This window comes from Oryx dammah, unplaced genomic scaffold (assembly GCF_014754425.2).
Source record: "Oryx dammah isolate SB20612 unplaced genomic scaffold, SCBI_Odam_1.1 HiC_scaffold_1, whole genome shotgun sequence".
Classification (NCBI taxonomy): Eukaryota; Metazoa; Chordata; class Mammalia; order Artiodactyla; family Bovidae; genus Oryx; species Oryx dammah.
The window spans coordinates 58936753-58953281 of NW_024070185.1; the positions used below are offsets into that span (position 1 = coordinate 58936753).

Consider the following 16529-nt stretch of genomic DNA (forward strand, 5'->3'; position numbering starts at 1 on the left):
ACAGACCTGGCTATAGGGTCGCTGGAAGGCTGGAAGGTCTGTCAAGCCAAGGACACACTGAAAAGACCTTCCACCCTCAGCTGAAACTGCACATCTCCCCCAATTTCCTCCGGATATATGGACACCCCCCTTCCTCCTTAAGCACGGAAACCTCTGTTGAGCCCCCGATAAGGGAGTTGACTCATGGCTACCCTCACTTTCATGCTGGTCCTGAGTGGACACCCACACAGCTACAAGTGGGTGAAGGAACAAAAGGAATCAAATGAGTTGGGGGCAATGAGAGCACAGAAGTGGGCCCCTGGAAGTAAGGGGAGAGGCTATCCAGTTCCTGTTCCAGCTGGAGAACTTTGCTCCCCTTTCTACTTTCTGTCATGTTTTATGGAACAGCAACAATCCCCCCCCACCATGTCCCCCTCCCAGAGAGCTCCTCCTCCCTCAAGACATTCCTGAGATGCATTCCAGAGGAGTTGGGCAATTGGGGGGGGGGGATGGGGGGAGGATAGAGGGCAGAGGTCAAATCCCAGCAAGGAATGGAATGTAAGTGTACTGGGGGTAAGGAATTTGGGGGATACAGAGAATATAGTCAGAGCAGATACCCACAGAGGGAGCTGCAGAGAGACAGGGAGTTACAGAGAGGGACAGAGGGAGAGAGAAAGCTGAAGACAGACTCAGAATGTAAGAGGGTTGGGGGGAGTAACACTCAAGTCTGTTACCAAATTTGGCCTCTGAGTCTGTAACCGCGGGGAGGAGGGGAGGGCTGTGGGTGAGACTGACATATCCGGCCTCAGGCTGCAGCAGGCTCATTTAGGGCTGGACTGGGCAGCTGAAGGGCTGGACCTGACCTCCCCCAGCATAACCCTTGCCTACCTCCATCCTGTCCATGCATATTCATTCTCCCTAAATGTACCCCAGCCTATGCATTGAGCTCTTTCCCACAAAGTTACTTATAGTCTCTACATACATACACCTTATCTCAAGCACACAGCCCCTACACAGCTCCATCACAACAACATTATCTTCCCATGAAGACTCCACCTCTGTCGTCAAGCACACAACACTCAGCCCCAATGTCTCTCTTGTGGGCTTTCTCCTTCTAGTCTTCCAGTGAGCAGTTCTGAGGGCCTGTTGTGGGGAAGGCCCTGGTTCTCAGTGGCTGGGAACCAAGAAGGGTAAGCACTCGCATCTGCCCTCAGCAGAGTGGATAGCTACATAGTTATAATAGAAGGCAGGATGAGGTAAGAACCAAACAGTACACGCTCATGGGAGAGATGCTTTCAGGTCAGGCAAAGGGGACTAAAATGTCTCCATGAAAAGTGTCATTTGAAGTCAAGATTTAAACAAAAAAAGATAATAAGAAAAAACAATGATCTATCTTTTATTGACGATATGTCAATTGCTTTGTGTACACAATTTCATTTAATCCTTACAACACCCCTGCAAGGTAGGTATCGTTATTTCCATTTTTACAGATTAGGAAACTCAGGCTCAAAGAAGTTAAACACTTGCTCAAGGTGCTTGTCCAAAGTCACACAGCTAATAAGTTGTGAAGCCAGGATCCAAACCCAGGTCTTTCTGACTCCAAAGCCCAAGCTCTCTCCACTATTCCAGCCAGCCGGAGATGAGTCAGGGGTGGCATTCCAGGCAGACAGAATAGCATAAGCAAAGGTGGAAAAGCAGGAAATCACGGAGGAGCATTCAGGGAAGTGAGGAGCAGGCTGGTTGAAGCACAGGGTACCTGCAAGTAAGCAGTGATGGGGAAGTCAAGGTTAGGATGGAAAGGCAAGGGTGGACTCAGGAGGAAGATGCGGGATTTCACCTACAAGAGGGCAACAGGAGGCCAAGGGAGGTGATGATCAGAGAAGGGGCACAACCAGAACTAGACTTGAGCAAACTCACTCTGGCAGCTACCGGGGAGGTTAGTTATAAAGACCCTGCACTGGCACGAGTCGGAGGTAATGAAGCCAGAATTAGAATGGTGGAGAGGATGCCACTCATCAGAAATTTGAAGAGGTAGAACCAACAGGATCTGATGACAAGCTTAACTCAGGAACCAGGGCCCAAAGTGAGGCTGGAGGCCCACAGCTTCCAGTCATCAGCAGGTACTTCAGAGTGCCTGAATTTAGGTAAGGTACTGGGGAGAGGGGAAAGAAAGGACAGGAGGAGGTAAGAATGCAAACATGAGGCTGCCTTAGGGGATGCAGTTAGCAGTCAGGTAGGGGCAGAAAGGATGGGCTTAGTGACTGTTACCAGACTGGAAATGAGGGAAGAGAAAAATGCAAGGACAAGCTAGGGAAGATAACAGTAGGAAAAATATGGATATAGTAAGTTACTGAATCAGCCTGGGGGAAGAGGAAGAACAATTATGTGAATTGAGGCTAAGACAGGGAATGAGGTCAGAGGCCAGGTCAGGCGGTAGGAGGTTGAGAAGAGATGTGTGGTCAGTGGCTAAATCAGGTTAAATGAGTGGAACAGGGGGACAGGGAAGAGACGCTGGCAGTGTCTAAGTAAAGATGGAGTTGAGGGGGATGGGCTGACGCCAGTGGCTGGGTCAGGCTGGGCAGGGGACAGTGTTGTGGTCAGTGGCAGGGTCATGCTGGGAGTGAAAGGGGGTGTGGTCAGTGGCCTGGTTGGGCGTGGGATCAGCAAGACCCAGTTTCCTCTTTGGGTCTCATTTCCTCTTTTCTGTTGGGGGAGTGGGGGAAGGGGATCTATAACTGGACCAAGAGATTAGGAGGCTTAGAATCAGGGAATGGCATATAGCAGGGACTGTGAGGGCTTGGCAGTAGTGTTGAGCTGGTGGGGGGGTATTTAGCAGATAAACAGGAGATATGTAGGTGAATGAGCAGGTAAATATATGGTGGGAGTGTGCTTTAAAATGATGGGAAAGCTCAGATGTGGATGAGGGTAAATGAAGGTGGGATGTGTGGATTAAGAGGTGGGAAGGGAGGCAGAACTGAGGCTGAGAAGGTAACATGAACTGCACGGGAAAGCTAAAGGCAAGGGAAGTATTCTGTCAGTGGGTATGGTATGCCTGAGGGCGTGAAACGCAGGGCCAGGGAGCAGAGTTGGAGAGGAAGGCTTAATTTCGAGGGACTGAGGGACAATGCAGGCAGTAGGGCTGAACTTTCAGAGAATTAAGCCATCCTCTTCTTGCATGGGAACAGTGTCCTTGGTCTGCTTCCCCCTTAATCACCAGTCCCTTCTCCCCTAGGCAGTCCGCCACGATTACTAAGCCCTGTACATGTCCTGGGTCCCTAACTCTTTTCTAACTTCTACCTTGTAAACAACAGGATCCAAGAACCCTCCCCCTCAACTGTGGTGGTCACAGCAAGAGCCTGAGGCTTAGGGAATAGAATTAAGCTGGAATCCCTGATGCCAGCAATTCCAGCTAGCCCAGAACCCTAGCCTGAAATTAGTCTGTCATTTCCCTGGGCCAAAGAAGCCTTTCCCACAAAACAAGGGCATCTACCTACTGCCAGTCTCTTAAATTTCACCTGCCTGAGGTCAACTACCCTGACCTCAACTACAGCACAGAAAACTGCCTGAAATTTCTAACATTAATGCTGACCATAATTCGTCTCCTGATTCCCAGTACTGGATTTGACAGGCATCCCTGTCCTACCACATACCTGAATCCAATCCCTGATCCCTAATTTTGATCTAATTTTTACCTGTAGCATCAACTCTGGACCTTTAACCCTGAATCTTCATCCCTAAACCTAAAGTTCATTTGTCACTTGATTCCTGATTCACCCCTTTCTTGTTTATCCCTTGTACTGGCTATGCTAACCTTCTCTAAGCCCTAAAACTGGACTTCTAACTTAGTTCCTGTTGTTGACCCTTAACCTGAACTCTAACGTTGGTCGTTACAGGAAACAAAATAATGCCCTTAATCCAAACTTCACCTACACAAGACACACCTCACACTAATAAATCTAAATTTTAACCCCAGCTTTACACTCCTAAAGCTAACCTTAACTCCTAAAACCCAACTCCACTTAATCTCCAACTCACCCGTTCCTGCTCACGTACCCGCTATCAGCTAACCTCAAAGCCGATCCCCGCCCTGCGCCACACTGCCACCCACTCCTCACCCTCCCTCAAAACTATCCTAGGCCGAGGGCTGCTCCAGGAAGGGCCTGGCTGCCGAAAAACGGCCTATTTAACTCAGAGCACAAGCAGAGATACACCGGACGCGAACCTCTCCAACATGACCCGAAACAGACGCAGAAGTCAGGGGCCCTGCCCGCCCGCCTCCCAGGCCTGGCGTCGCGGCCTCACCCTGAGGCCCCAGTTCGCCCGGTCCGGCCTACCTGCGCTGCCCGGCTCTGTGCCCCGCCCGCCGGCCCGCTAACCCGCTCGTTCTCCCGGTGGCTCTCGGGCTGCGGCCTCGCCCTCCCTTCGACACTCTCGGCCACTTCCGTCCCGGGAACGTCCCCCACCCGCGGGCGGCGCCCTGGGCCCGCGCTCTATGGTCGCGGGCACCGCAGGAAGCTGCTCTGGCCCCAGCTCTCGATGCTCGGGAGCCCGCTGACGACCGGCAGCCCCTCCCTAGCAGGAAGCGAGGGTGCGGCGCAGTCCCGAGGAAGCGCCAGAACTGCGCCCTAGTTCCCTTTTAGGCTCTAATCCTTCCTTTTTCTAGCCCGGGGCGGAGCCGCTTCCTCAGAATGCCCGCCCTCAGGGACTGAGGGGCGGAAGGCACGTCCCCTCTATTTGCATCGCACCCTGGACGTGGCGCGTACCGCGGCCGCCTCCGCGTCGGGGTGGGGTGGGGGGACTCCAACTCCCGGCATGCCTCGCGGGTAGGTGCGTCACTTGTGTTCTGTTGGAAGTCTAGCGGGGAGTGGAGTCTGGAAGGCGTGTCCCGGTTTCAGAGCCTTCGCCAGCAGCTAGGAGGAAAACGCCGCTGGAGAGCCGATAGGTGGGGCCGACTGACAGTCCGTCGCGGTTACGCCTGGTTGGGGATAGGGTCCGGGTGGCGAGGTGAACTGCTGTGTTTCTGCGCATCTTTTCCATAAATGTCTCATATGGAGCTGGCGTTGGACCCGGGTGACCATGACTTGCTAGGCTTTCTGCTAGAGGAAAGCGGTGGTTTGGGTGCGGCGCCCGACGAGGCCTTGGCGTCTCCGCCGGATTGGGAGCTGCCACTTTCTGAGGCGAGTGGGGGGGGCTCTGAGTCGGGGAGGCGTGAGGCGGGTTGGTGGGCGGGGTGGGGGTGTCTGATCCTGAGGCAGGGTGTGGTGATGGTCAAAGCCTGTTAATTTGAACCCTGTGCAGTCTCTGAGCGATTGGGACGTGGAGGATTTCCTGAGCTGCCTGCCGAGTCCCCCATCATCGTTGAACGTTTTCAGCAGCTCTAACTCCTGTCTTGTCCAGCATGACCACACCTATTCTCTCTCACAAGAGCATGTCTCCATAGATCTAGGTAAGCCTGAAATAAGTGAAGTTTGGGAAAGGAGAGGACTCCGAGGCCTGACTATTCATATTTTCCCTTTTGCAGATAATGAGAGCTATGGAAAAGAGGGGACTCAGATGACTCCACTGTGTGTGGAAGAGCCGGCAGATCAGGTACTTGATTTGATTTACAGGAGGGTTATTTCCGTATTGCGCGGGTCGGGGCAGTATTCCGCGTTACTTTCTGAAATCCCTTTGCAACTCTGCTGCCCATCTCTCCGGAACCGCAGGAGATTGCTAGGCTGATACTGACTGAGGAGGAGAAAAGGCTGTTGGAGAAGGAGGGGCTTACTTTGCCTGGGATGCTTCCGCTCTCTAAGGTAAGTCTTCCATTGTGGGGACGGGGGTTGTGAGTTCCAAGTAGGCCAGTTCTGTTAATTTTGTATCAGTAACTTGAAAAAGAATTGAGGTGAGAGATTAGCACATTTTTGAGTAGGAAGCTGGGGCATGTGGTTAGTATACTGCTTGGAAGGACAGATCCTGGTTTGTAGTGCTTTAATAAATTTTGGTGTTCTTTTTAAATAAGAATTCAAAATTATCAGGGTAATATTAGTGAAGGGATTTGGAAAGTACTGTACAAGCACGGGGCTCTGAACTTATGTTTCACTGGTTTCATGCTAATTTACCTGTAGCTGAATAGTAAATCAAGTATTAGAGTAGTATAACAAGTAGTATAACAATTAAGTAGTATAACGAGTAAATGTAAAATTTGGAGTTTCAAGCAATGAGTGGCAGCTTTACATGCACGGTATTGTGATACTATGATGAAATCAATGTCTGTTAACAGAAAGGTTAACAATTTTAATTTCTTAAAAATATAAGTTGAGGCAATCCCCTGGCAATCCAGTGGTTAGGACTCTATGCTTTCACTGCTCAGGGTCAGGGTGCAATCCTGGTCTGCACCAGGGTGCAATCCCCTGGTCTGGGAACTGAGATCCCACAAGTGCGAGGTGTGGCCAAAAAAAAGTACAAGTTGAGTCAACAGTGTGATATGGCTACTGGCTACTGAAATGGGGTTTAGAAGCTGTATCATCAGATTTAGTTGCTGTTGTTTGGTCGCTAAGTCGTGTCCAACTCTTTGCAATTCCATGGACTATGGCCCCCAGGCTCCTCTGTCCATGGGATTTCCCAGACAAGAATACTGGAGTACGTTACAATTTCCTTCTCCAGGGGATCATCCCCACCCAGGGATGGAACCTGTGTTTCCTGAGTCGCCTGCATTGTAGCCAGATTCTTTCCTGCTGAGGCCCTGGGGAAGCCTAGTTGTATCATCAGATACCAGTTTTCTAATAGTGTTGCCACTAGAAGGGCAGTAACTATCTTGTTTTCTTTTACATTGGCCAAAAAGCGTCTTAAGTTTTGAGCCTATTATCTTTGACAGATATTAAGAAGATGCAGTCCACCCTGAGAAGAGATAAGATGATGAGTTAAAATTTTTGCCCAGTTTTTTTTTTTTTTTAAACTCTGAAGAAATGTCAAGTGCTTTAAAATAGCTGAAGACCTTTGTTCTATTATGGCCCCAGAGATTAGGTGCTAGGTAAGTCCAACAGGTAGAAATAACAGAGGCAGATGTTGGCTCATAAGGAAGGTTTTTTTAAAAAAATTATTATTTAACAAAATTGTTACAATGGTTTGGCTTGTGAGGACAGAACCATTCAGACAGAAGCAGAGTGCCTATTGGTCAGGGAAATCGTAGAAGGAATTTCTGCTTTGAGAAGATTGAACTCGTTTGCCGTCAGACTCTTTGGTCTAATGTTCCTCTGATGGGGTCCCTTTTCCTGTCTTCTCCCAGATGGAGGAACAAGTTCTGAAACGAGTGCGGAGGAAGATTCGAAACAAAAAGTCTGCTCAAGAGAGCCGTAGGAAGAAGAAGGTGTATGTGGGGGGTTTAGAAAGCAGGTATGAAAGGGAGCTAGACTCGGGGGTGGGAGAAACAGGTAATTGGAAGTGTGAGGTTTTTGAAGGGAGGATACAGGCCATGTCCCCACATCCCTGTTATTCCTCCAGGGTCCTGAAATACACAGCCCAGAATCTGGAGCTACAGAACAAAGTACAGCTCCTGGAGGAACAGAATCTGTAAGCAACTCTTTCACATCAGGGTTTTCTCATCCCTCCCGCTTAATACTGTCTCAGTCTTTCTCCTGCTCCATACTTGATTTGTCACCGGGCATCTCTCATACATAAGGTCTGATGCTTGGTCTTTAGTGGGTCTCTGATTCCATGAAGCTCACAGTAATGGGGAATAAATTCACAAGTATAAGTATCAAGAAGGAAGAGGGAGTAAGACCTCGTGTGGCAGATGGCATTTGATAGAAGATATGATTCTGGGATGGGGGTGGGGAGCATTCTAGGCAGGGAGGACACAGCCTAGTCCAGTCTGGCTGGAACCCTAAAATAGGTGAGTTGGGCCAGAAGATAGAGAATATAATCCCTGGTGAGGATTGTATACAGAGTTGATCAGGCAGTGGAGAACCACTGAAGGGGTTTGCAAAAGAAGTTTAAGTCAGGGCAAAGACGTGTGTGTTTGTGTTCATGAGGTCTGGTATTTTGGTCACAGAAGGGATCACTTGCAAAAAGAAAGAGAGGATCCAGTGCACACATGGAGGGGATGGCCTTAACAGGAGGGTTTTGTTGTATGGCAAGGTGCCAGGCTGGGGGTGCTTACTGTCCCCTCTTCTAGGTCCCTTTTGGATCAGCTGAGGAGACTCCAGGCCATGGTGATTCAGACAGCAAACAAAGCCAGCAGCGGCAGCACCTGTGTCTTGGTGAGGATGGTGATGGAAGGAGACATTCTTTTCTCAGGTGGCAGGGAGAAGGGTGCAACGCAGAGCCCTTCTTATCTCTTTTCTCCTGTGCTCCAGGTTCTACTGTTCTCCTTCTGTCTTCTCCTCATACCTGCTATGTACTCCTCGGACACAAGGGGGAGCCTGCCGGCTGAGCACAGAGGTGAGAACGCCTTGAGGATACCACTAAGGAGGGGCTAGGGGAGAGCCCCAGCCTGCCCCTGAACAGGCTTTGTCTCCTCAGTGTTGTCCCGTCAGCTTCGTGCCCTCCCCAGCGAGGACCCCCCACAGCCGGAGCCACCTGCCCTGCAGTCAGAGGTACTAAAGGACAGCTTGGACCATGAGCTCCAGGCTGCTAGCAACTCTTGCTGCCTCTTCCATCTCATGCCCCAGGCTCCTAGAGCAGAACCTCCCCTGCAATTGCCACTGCCTGATAGTTTCTCAGAGTGCTCCTGCCCAGAGTCCACTTCTCCCCTGCATGCAAATCTCACAAGAGAGGAAGGATGGCTCCCTACTCCCAGCCCCACATCTGTGATCTTGCAGGGCCGATACTCAGGCTAGATGTGAGGATGTGGGGGCCCTCTTGTCAGAGTCTGGTGCCCCCTAGCCTGTGTGTGGAGGAAAGGGAATGGGCGAGGCCTAGCCTCAGGTCCTGTGCCCTGTTAGGAAGCCTGAGGACTCGAACACACCACACTCACTGGTTTTCTGGGTCTTTTATTTGAACCTGTGTATGTCTGTCACCCCATGAAAGGGCCTAGGAGAATCAGATGACCTCCCTGAACACGTCATGCAGTGAGGGGATGGGGTGAAGAAAGAAATAAATAAGTGATTCTGATACATGGTTCACCCTCAACCCCTCTTTACTGGCACGGTGGGTAGGCAGAAGGGAGGGCATGATTGTCCTGGTGGCTCAGGGTTGCAGGAGACTGGGGGTTGGGTGGTGGCAGAGGAAAGGTCAGGCTAAAGGCTGGGCTGTTAGCGCCTCCTTCCACGGTTCACACGGCTCACTCTGGGCTTGGGTTTGCCATGGCTTCCTTTGGTCCATGTTTGGGCCTGGTGCATAGTCCCGTGCCCCGTTTGGATATTGGCCCAGAGGCCTTTTTATGTTGCTGCTGCTGCTGCAGGGCCAGCTGCATGGCCCAGATGCTCAGTGGCCGCATGTAGGCCAGTGAGCGGAACACCCGCCGCTGGCAGTATGCCTCAGGGGTCTGGAAGGCCAGGCCCAGGCGCTCCCACACAGTACGATAGCAGCCTTCAGCTGTCCGGAAGCCCTCCCAAGTCAGGCCCTGTAAGGGAGAGAGGGAAGTCATTACTTGGCAACCCTTGAATAGCTATTTCAGCTGGACAGATGGAGATAATAGGGTCTCTGCCCTCAGGGAGTTCCTGGCTAGAGGGGGAGATAAATTTGGCTCACAGGCAGAAGCCTGAAGACAGGCAATAGAATGCATGCCAAGGAAGCGGGGAGGCTCTCTGAATGGGTAAGATGGCATTGAATTAGGTTATGAGGAGTCTGATAGCCAAGGTACAGATGGCAGAGAGCCGGGAAAGGGAGTGAGTTACCTCCTGGATCATGGTGGCTGCCAGCCCGTAGACCACGCCCACCCAGACTTCATCAGACTGGACGCTGGATGTGTCAGGAACACCACGGGGCTGCATGCCATTCACAGCCCCCATGGCCCCTCCTGCAAAAGCCTGGACATTGAACTCAAAGATTGTTTGGAGAGCACGGACCACCTGTTGGGTAGGAAACACCTAGAGGGACAGGGAAGAAACACGGTCTTTTATACTTGCTTCCCACCCCCAGGAAAAACCCTTAGCTTTCTCTAGGATTTCTCCTCCTAGTCTCTCACCTCACTGTCTCCTTCTCCTAGGCCACTGGCCCTTAGGAACCACTGGCCAGCACACTGGTCAGACATGATGCTATAAGACTGAGGCTGAGAGCTGCAGTCGTAGTTGTAGTAGCGGCCTGGAGAGGGAGGACAAAGTAAGTCTCCTGCCTCCCAGAGCTGCCTTGAGATTCTTTAGGATCCCCCAACTCACCATTCCACAGCAGCCGATCATAGGCTTCCTGGCCCCGGCTAAGGATGGAAGAAAACTTATTCTGGGCCTCCTGTGCCCCACACAGAGCAGCCATCTGGACCATCACAGCCACGGCTGCCAGCCACAGTCCTCCGCAGTAAGCACTGATGAGGGACACGGGTTGGGGGAATCAGCCTGGCAGCTCTAGCCACTCTTATACAGTATAATAGGCACACTGAGCCCACAATCCCTTGATGCCCAGTTCCCCACCTTAGGCCCTGGAAATCCCTACCCCCCAACCTGGGGCCTGTGGTGACCCATCCATCATAGGTTTGGTCTGCATAGCCTCCATTCTCGATGAGTCCATCGTGGTCCTTGTCAAACTTCATTTCAGACTCCATCACGGCCTAGAGAGGGATCAAGATACTGAAGACCAAGATACTAAGAAAAGACAACAGTAGCCAGCTGGGCTTTCCCCAGACACCCAGAAACATGCCCCTGGTACAAAGACCACTGCATACATGTCCCTTACCAGACACACAGGCCACATGTCCCTCAAGAAACACTGGTCACCCGTCAGGTAATAGTCCCGATAGACCTGCAGCACAAACTTCAGGTTCAGGTCCTTCCAGTCTCCAGTGTCGTGGATCTCGTATGCATTGACCCGGAGCCATGGCTCGTCATCTGGGGAGGGGAGGAAATGTGGTCATCTGCACTGCGGGCTCAGGTGGAGGGTGCAGAAATGGAGGGAGCGACGCGCCCTTGTGCTGGAGGGACTTGTACCTGGGTCCCCAACATCATGGGGGATGACATTCCTCCTCTTCACAGGCGCTGTTACCCCACTCATCAGGAACCGCCGCTGTGTCAGGTCCTCCCTGAGAGTGGCCAGAGCTGGGGGAGCAGATACACAAGGAGGGGTGCGGGGCAGGGAGTGGGTAGGCTTGGGGTCGCACACAGAAGTGTGTGTGTGACTCGAGGGGAACTGGTGAGCAGGATCCACGTGTGTCAGTGGAAGAGACGTCAGGGACCACCAAGGTTCAGGGCTGTGGGGAACTGAGAAGCAGAAGGGGCACAAAAGGGACTCTCACCCATGTCATACTGCAGGCTAAGCTCAAGTTTGGGCCAGAGCATGACGAGGGCAAAGGAAGCATAAAAGTGGACATCGTATGTGTTGTACATGCGGTATTCCTGGCCTGGAGAAATGAAGGAGATAACACGTTGCCAGGATTTCTGTTGCTGCTTCGTACTGCCCTGCCTAGCCGCACCTCTAGAATTGGGGTGTAGGGCACCATCACGCTCCATGTTCTAGCCAGTACCGTGGGATAGGCAAAACCCATCCTCCTGCCGTGGAGCAGGGCACTAACTGGCCTCATGGACACAAACCAGGCCCCTTGGCAGCTCGTACCTTCAAGGTAGGCAAACCGGCCATACTCCTGCAGGAGGGGGCGGAGCTGACCCATGCTGCCCACCAGCGCCTCTGGCAGGGAGTCTTCAGGAACTTCCAGCCATACTGTGCCCCCGTCAGCCAGGAAGTAGAGTTCATTGAACAGTGCAGATTTGTACCAGGCAGGCAAGGATCTGGGAGGCAGGAGGAGGTAATGGTCTCATGAGGTGGCACTTCAGGAAAGGAAGGATTCTGGGGTTCAGTGAAGTAGGGGTCCCAAGTGAATCCCAGACCACCTCTGTTGACTTTGGTGGTGGAGAGTGAATCAGGGAGTCTTAGTGAAAGTGTGAGGGTCTGGGAGAAAGGCAAGAAACGGGCTCCACTGGCACCTGTCCTCCAACACTGGGCTCTGCCAAGCCGAGATCTTCTCTTCCCAGTTGGCATAGTGGCTCAGGGCATAGTGGCTGAGGGCGGGTGCTGCATCACCATCTGGGCCAAAGAACCTCGTGTACCGCCTGGGTGGGCAGAAGGGGAGGCATGAGAACATGGGCTCCACTCAGAGCCCCAGCACCATGATCCGTGCACACTCCCATTCCCGTCACCTGTAGTAGACCTGGCCCTTTGCTCCAAACATGATTTTGGGCATGTCCCAAGCCAGTGAGAACTCTAAGCGCTGCCGGCCTCGCGGTGGCAGCTTGCCCGAAACACACACAGCCCCAGCGATGCCCACTCCTTTCTGCGAAGGGAGACTTTTTCCTGAGAGAAGCACAAAATGAGTGAGTACCCACTTTGGCCACAGAGATCCCTGACATAGGAAGAAGGCCTGTTGGTTACCAGGCCTCCCAGCCCTGCTCTGAAGACAGGGACATTCTCTCTTCCCTCCACCTCCCCGTGAGACCCCCCATCACCAGCGAGGGAGTCCAGCTGTCCATCCAGAAGTAGATCCTGCCACACCTGCTGCCCAGCGCTGTCAGGGTCAAAGGCTGTAAGGTGGGTTACCGTTGTGTCTGCCTGTTAAGGGGGTCAAAGAGTTTGTGAGGAGAAACTCCATAGGTGCGTGGCTCCTGACTAACCCCTCTACATCTTCCCACCTCCAAGTTCCACCGGCTCGAGGGCTATGGTGAGGGTAGGACTCAGGAGCTGAGGAAGTGAAGAGACCACAGTGGTATGGGATTGGGCTCGGGTCAGGCTGAGAGCAGGGCTTCAGGGCAGTGCTATTAGGGCAGGCACCCCCATACCGAGAGTCGCGCAGCCACAGCCATGGTGTAGGGGTTTGGGGGGGTTGGATGATGCAGCAGCAGCCCCTGAACCGTCTCCCCATCACGCTCCAGACAGAAGGGCTCATTCCACAACCCCCCAGGGGCGTCGTCTTCACCACCAAGTCCGTTCCGCATGGAGAACATGATGGACACTTCCAGGGCTTCATCCCCTTCATTTTCCACATCCCACACAAAGACTCCTACAGGCAGGCTGCTGTCCTGGGAGCAGAAGGTCAGACTCAGAGGGTCCCTGTGTAGCCCTTCGGCCCCACTTCCCAGGATCAGTCCTTGGCACCGAGGAGCTGACTCAGATACCCGCTAATATAGTGTCTTCCACTTGTATCTCCCCACATTGCCTGGCAGGCTGTCTACTAGGAGACAGAAGACCAATCGGGTGGTGGTCCTAGGAAACCAGCGTGAAGTTCACGCCCCACCCCCTATCCTGCACAGGTCATGACACTTCCAGGAGAGAGAGATCCTGGGGAAGGGAGATCACAGAGGAAACCAAGAAGGAGCCTCACCTGGTAGTCATGGGGCAAGATGGGTGTGATCTGGCGACAGGTGAGGGTGACGTTCTGGCCAGGAAGCTGATAGACAGTCCAGGCTCTGGGATAGAGGGCGTGGTAGAATGCAAAGTACCCACACAGACCCCAGTTCCAGCTGCGCAGGACACTCGGGCGGTCCACCGACAGGACTTGCTGGTACACCGTCTGTCCTCTCCGGCGCAAACACACTGTGAACTAAACCAAGAAGGCACATGGGCTGGAATGGGGTAACACGTATCTCAAATGAGACCCCTTCTCCTCAGAGTAGCTTCTCCCCTGCAGACCCTGCAGTGGTGACCCACGCCCCACAGCTTAACTCATCTCCCCCAGGCGTTCTGCCTACACTCAGTGAATCACTGCAAATCGTGCCTTTTCCATCTTTCTCCCTGCTTGCTCTCCCTTCTCACTGCTCTGGTCTTAACTGCCCTAAGACAGCCCCGAACCATCTCTGCTCCACCCCATCTGGATTTCAGACTGATCTTTCTTACAGAGAACTCAAGATATGTTAGTCTGTGTTTATAATATTTCAATGACTTCCGTGGCCCTCAGGCTAAAATCTAAACTCACCTACCTGGCTTTCAAAGCTTCATTCTTGAGGTGGCCTCTCCCCGCCCATCAGATTCATTACTTGTTCAAGCCCTTATATTCTGGTTGTATCAAATACTGTTCCTTGAGCACAATACATTTCCTTCTCCATGCTTTTGCATGTGTTTATTCTCCTTTTGGTAAAACCCCTCATGCTTCAAGGCCTAGATCAAATGCCATCTCTTCCCCTCAAGCAGTGAGCCATTCTCCTGTGTGTCCCCCTACCCTTCCAGTCCAGCATGTGATAATGTGTTTACGTTCTGACTCCCTGACTGCTCTGGAGGGTACGGGCTGTGAGGGGTTAATATCTCCTCCCTCGGTTCAAAGTACACCTAATATCTTTAATGTATACATCAAATAATTTTTTTTTATGTTGTTGGAATAGTAGGTAATGGTTAACATTACAGGCTTGTAACCACAGAGAAAACTGGTTCTGAATCCCAGTGCTTCCATTTACCAACCATGTGACCTTGGGCATGGTACTTAGTTGCCTCATGTGTAAAATGGACATAATAATGGTACTTCCCTTATAGAACTATCTTTACATGTTAAATATTATACAAAAAAAGAGTCATGATTCTGGAAGGCATTTGCCTCAGGATACCTCAGGAATGAGCCAGAGAGGAAGCCTGGGGCCTTGGACAGAGCTGGTGAACCTGAACTAGGGAAGGCAGTGTCATTAATAGAGTTCAAGGTCTGCCAGTCATTTCTCCTCTGAAGATGGGCTGGAGGCCTCCCTCAGACAGGAAATAGGAACTTGGTGGACAACTCAACATGGGAGAGCACTAGAGAGAGATGATGAAAGGTAGCCCACATGCCTCTGGCAATCAAAGGCCTAGCAGTGACGAAGTGGCTGACGGCTGGCAAATCAGGGCAAGCAGTGGGTGCTCTGTGCATGCATGTTTTCCTGTGCATTTGCAGACTTTGGGTTTGTTTTCCCTTCTGATCTTTCAAGCAGGTTAAGTGATCCCGGAATTGTCTGACTCTCTGTGGCTGGGGACAGGCTCAACCAGTGGAGCTGGGGCAGCAAGGCAGGTAGGAGGCATTTACTAGAGAAATAAAGGGCATAGGGGTACCTTTTCTCTTTCAAGGAACATGAACTCTCATTCCTATAGTACACCCCAGCACAGGGCTTGGCACACAGAAAACATCCTGAAAATACTAGATGGAATCATGTACATCTCTAATCGCCACATCCTACACTAGCCAAGAGACCCTTCTTGCCTGGGAAGTATTGTCCGGGACCTCTGCTCTACCTCCTGGCTCTTACTTGGTTAGCGATGACTGTCTGGTGCTGGTACATTCCAGGATTAAGCTGCCAACGACAGAACTGGCCTCTCCAGCCTCTGGTGATAGTGCCTCCACCAATGCCACCCAAGGGACAACCTAGAGAAAGAATTAGGATGTTAGAGGGGCATGGGAGATGAAAAAGAGCCCATTTATCACTTTCTAGACTATAGAGATGGGTCCCCCTAAACCTGGGGCTGGGGGTCGGGGGAGAATATCAAATTCACACATTGTGCACTTTAAACTTATACAGTGTTCTATGTTAGTTATATCTCAATAAAGCTGGGGTGGGGGGAAACCCTAGGGAATGGGTCAGTGCAATTTAAAGAAGCTGAAGGCTTCTTTGCCTAGCTCCAAGTGGGCCTGGATGCTGCCCTCTCTGACTGAGCAGGGCTGGAGTGAGGCTCACCATAGATCTGTCTCAGGGGCACAGAGTTGATGAGGTCGATGAAAGGTTTCTTCTTTTCCACCTGGGTCTTCTGGTACCACCACTGCAAGTACCTGAGGAGCAAGGGGTGCTGTGGATCAGGGCAAGGGGCTGCAGTCACCTCTCTCTTTGGACACCCAGCCGTGACTTCCCATGTTTAACTGTTCCAAGGACCCATTGCCTTCACTTCCTAACTTCTTCTCTTGACTTTTCTGTAGTTCAAAGTCCTCTCATCTTCCCAGTCACCCCTGGTCATGGCATGGGACTATCTTTGTTTCTCCTCTCTACTCTCCTTAGAAGGAGCTCTCTGATCTTTCCTCACCTCTGACTCCACCACTGGTTTAATTTATTCCAGGAGCTTCTGTCTGAGGTGCTGAAAGGGCCAGTTAGTTTCCTGATGTATAATCATCCCCACCCCATAAACAGGCATAGGCTGCTGCAATAGCTTTCTTCTTTTTTAAAATGATTTTTCTTCTGATTATGAAAGGTTGAAAATCTGGAGAATGCACTAGGTGGAAGGTGAAAAAAATCCCACCCATATACATTTTGGGCCATCTTCTTTTAAGTCTTTTTCTTTTTTTTTTCCTTTTTCTGTCTCTCTTTTTAAGTTCAGCATTTAAACTGTAAGCTTTCTAATTTGTTCTCTTATTATATCCCAGAAAAGCCTTCTAAAAACGCCAACATATCCTGGTCTTACTACAGCTCTGTATCCAATAGGCAAATGATTCTGTTTGGGATTCAAGGCTTTGACCTCTGTCTGAGCCTATCGTGTGTGTGTGTGTGTGT

The 16529-nt window shown here is 51.5% G+C and overlaps 4 protein-coding genes across 9 annotated transcripts in view; 2 read left to right on the forward strand and 2 right to left on the reverse strand.

Moving 5' to 3' along the window:
• TLN1 (talin 1) overlaps positions 1–4565 on the reverse strand; it is a 31030-nt gene extending 26465 nt beyond the window's left edge. Inside the window, exon 1 of the mRNA XM_040263339.1 lies at positions 4314–4565. The gene's annotated coding sequence lies outside the window, so the exon portion shown is untranslated. The remainder of the gene's footprint in view (positions 1–4313) is intronic.
• Positions 4566–4808: 243 nt separating this feature from the next.
• CREB3 (cAMP responsive element binding protein 3) lies at positions 4809–15042 on the forward strand. 4 transcript variants are annotated; one of them, XM_040263867.1, is made up of 9 exons: positions 4809–5156; positions 5278–5425; positions 5501–5568; positions 5685–5774; positions 7247–7353; positions 7462–7530; positions 8135–8219; positions 8316–8400; positions 8482–9074. In XM_040263867.1, exons 1-9 carry the CDS (start codon positions 5019–5021, stop codon positions 8796–8798), a joined length of 1107 nt encoding a protein of 368 aa, XP_040119801.1. In that variant the 5' UTR covers positions 4809–5018; the 3' UTR covers positions 8799–9074. The 4 variants fall into 4 exon arrangements, with proteins under 4 accessions (XP_040119801.1, XP_040119727.1, XP_040119667.1 ...); XM_040263793.1 differs by having other exon boundaries at positions 4811–5156; positions 5278–5568; XM_040263733.1 differs by having other exon boundaries at positions 4856–5156; positions 5278–5568; positions 7247–7530.
• GBA2 (glucosylceramidase beta 2) overlaps positions 8936–16529 on the reverse strand; it is an 11091-nt gene continuing 3497 nt past the window's right edge. Inside the window, exons 2-17 of one of the 3 annotated variants that reach the window (XM_040263456.1) lie at positions 15726–15817; positions 15300–15415; positions 13421–13639; positions 12879–13118; positions 12549–12651; positions 12243–12396; positions 12030–12155; positions 11662–11834; positions 11345–11449; positions 11040–11147; positions 10789–10940; positions 10527–10663; positions 10278–10420; positions 10088–10203; positions 9798–9989; positions 8936–9523 (exon numbers count right to left, since the gene is read on the reverse strand). In XM_040263456.1, coding sequence (XP_040119390.1) covers positions 9242–9523; positions 9798–9989; positions 10088–10203; positions 10278–10420; positions 10527–10663; positions 10789–10940; positions 11040–11147; positions 11345–11449; positions 11662–11834; positions 12030–12155; positions 12243–12396; positions 12549–12651; positions 12879–13118; positions 13421–13639; positions 15300–15415; positions 15726–15817 — 2458 coding nt within the window. In that variant the 3' untranslated portion in view covers positions 8936–9241. The remainder of the gene's footprint in view (positions 9524–9797; positions 9990–10087; positions 10204–10277; positions 10421–10526; positions 10664–10788; positions 10941–11039; positions 11148–11344; positions 11450–11661; positions 11835–12029; positions 12156–12242; positions 12397–12548; positions 12652–12878; positions 13119–13420; positions 13640–15299; positions 15416–15725; positions 15818–16529) is intronic. The other 2 variants (XM_040263546.1, XM_040263619.1) reach the window with 2 other exon arrangements.
• Positions 14986–16529, forward strand: part of RGP1 (RGP1 homolog, RAB6A GEF complex partner 1) — a 10698-nt gene continuing 9154 nt past the window's right edge. The window contains exon 1 of the mRNA XM_040264221.1: positions 14986–15064. The gene's annotated coding sequence lies outside the window, so the exon portion shown is untranslated. The remainder of the gene's footprint in view (positions 15065–16529) is intronic.

Coding starts and splice junctions, on each gene's coding strand:
- CREB3 (XM_040263733.1), top strand. CDS start 5,019: ATGTCTCATATGGAGCTGGCGTTGGACCCGGGTGACCATGACTTGCTA. Junction 5,157..5,277: donor GGGAGCTGCCACTTTCTGAG/GCGAGTGGGGGG, acceptor AACCCTGTGCAG/TCTCTGAGCGATTGGGACGT. Junction 8,401..8,481: donor CCTGCCGGCTGAGCACAGAG/GTGAGAACGCCT, acceptor TTGTCTCCTCAG/TGTTGTCCCGTCAGCTTCGT.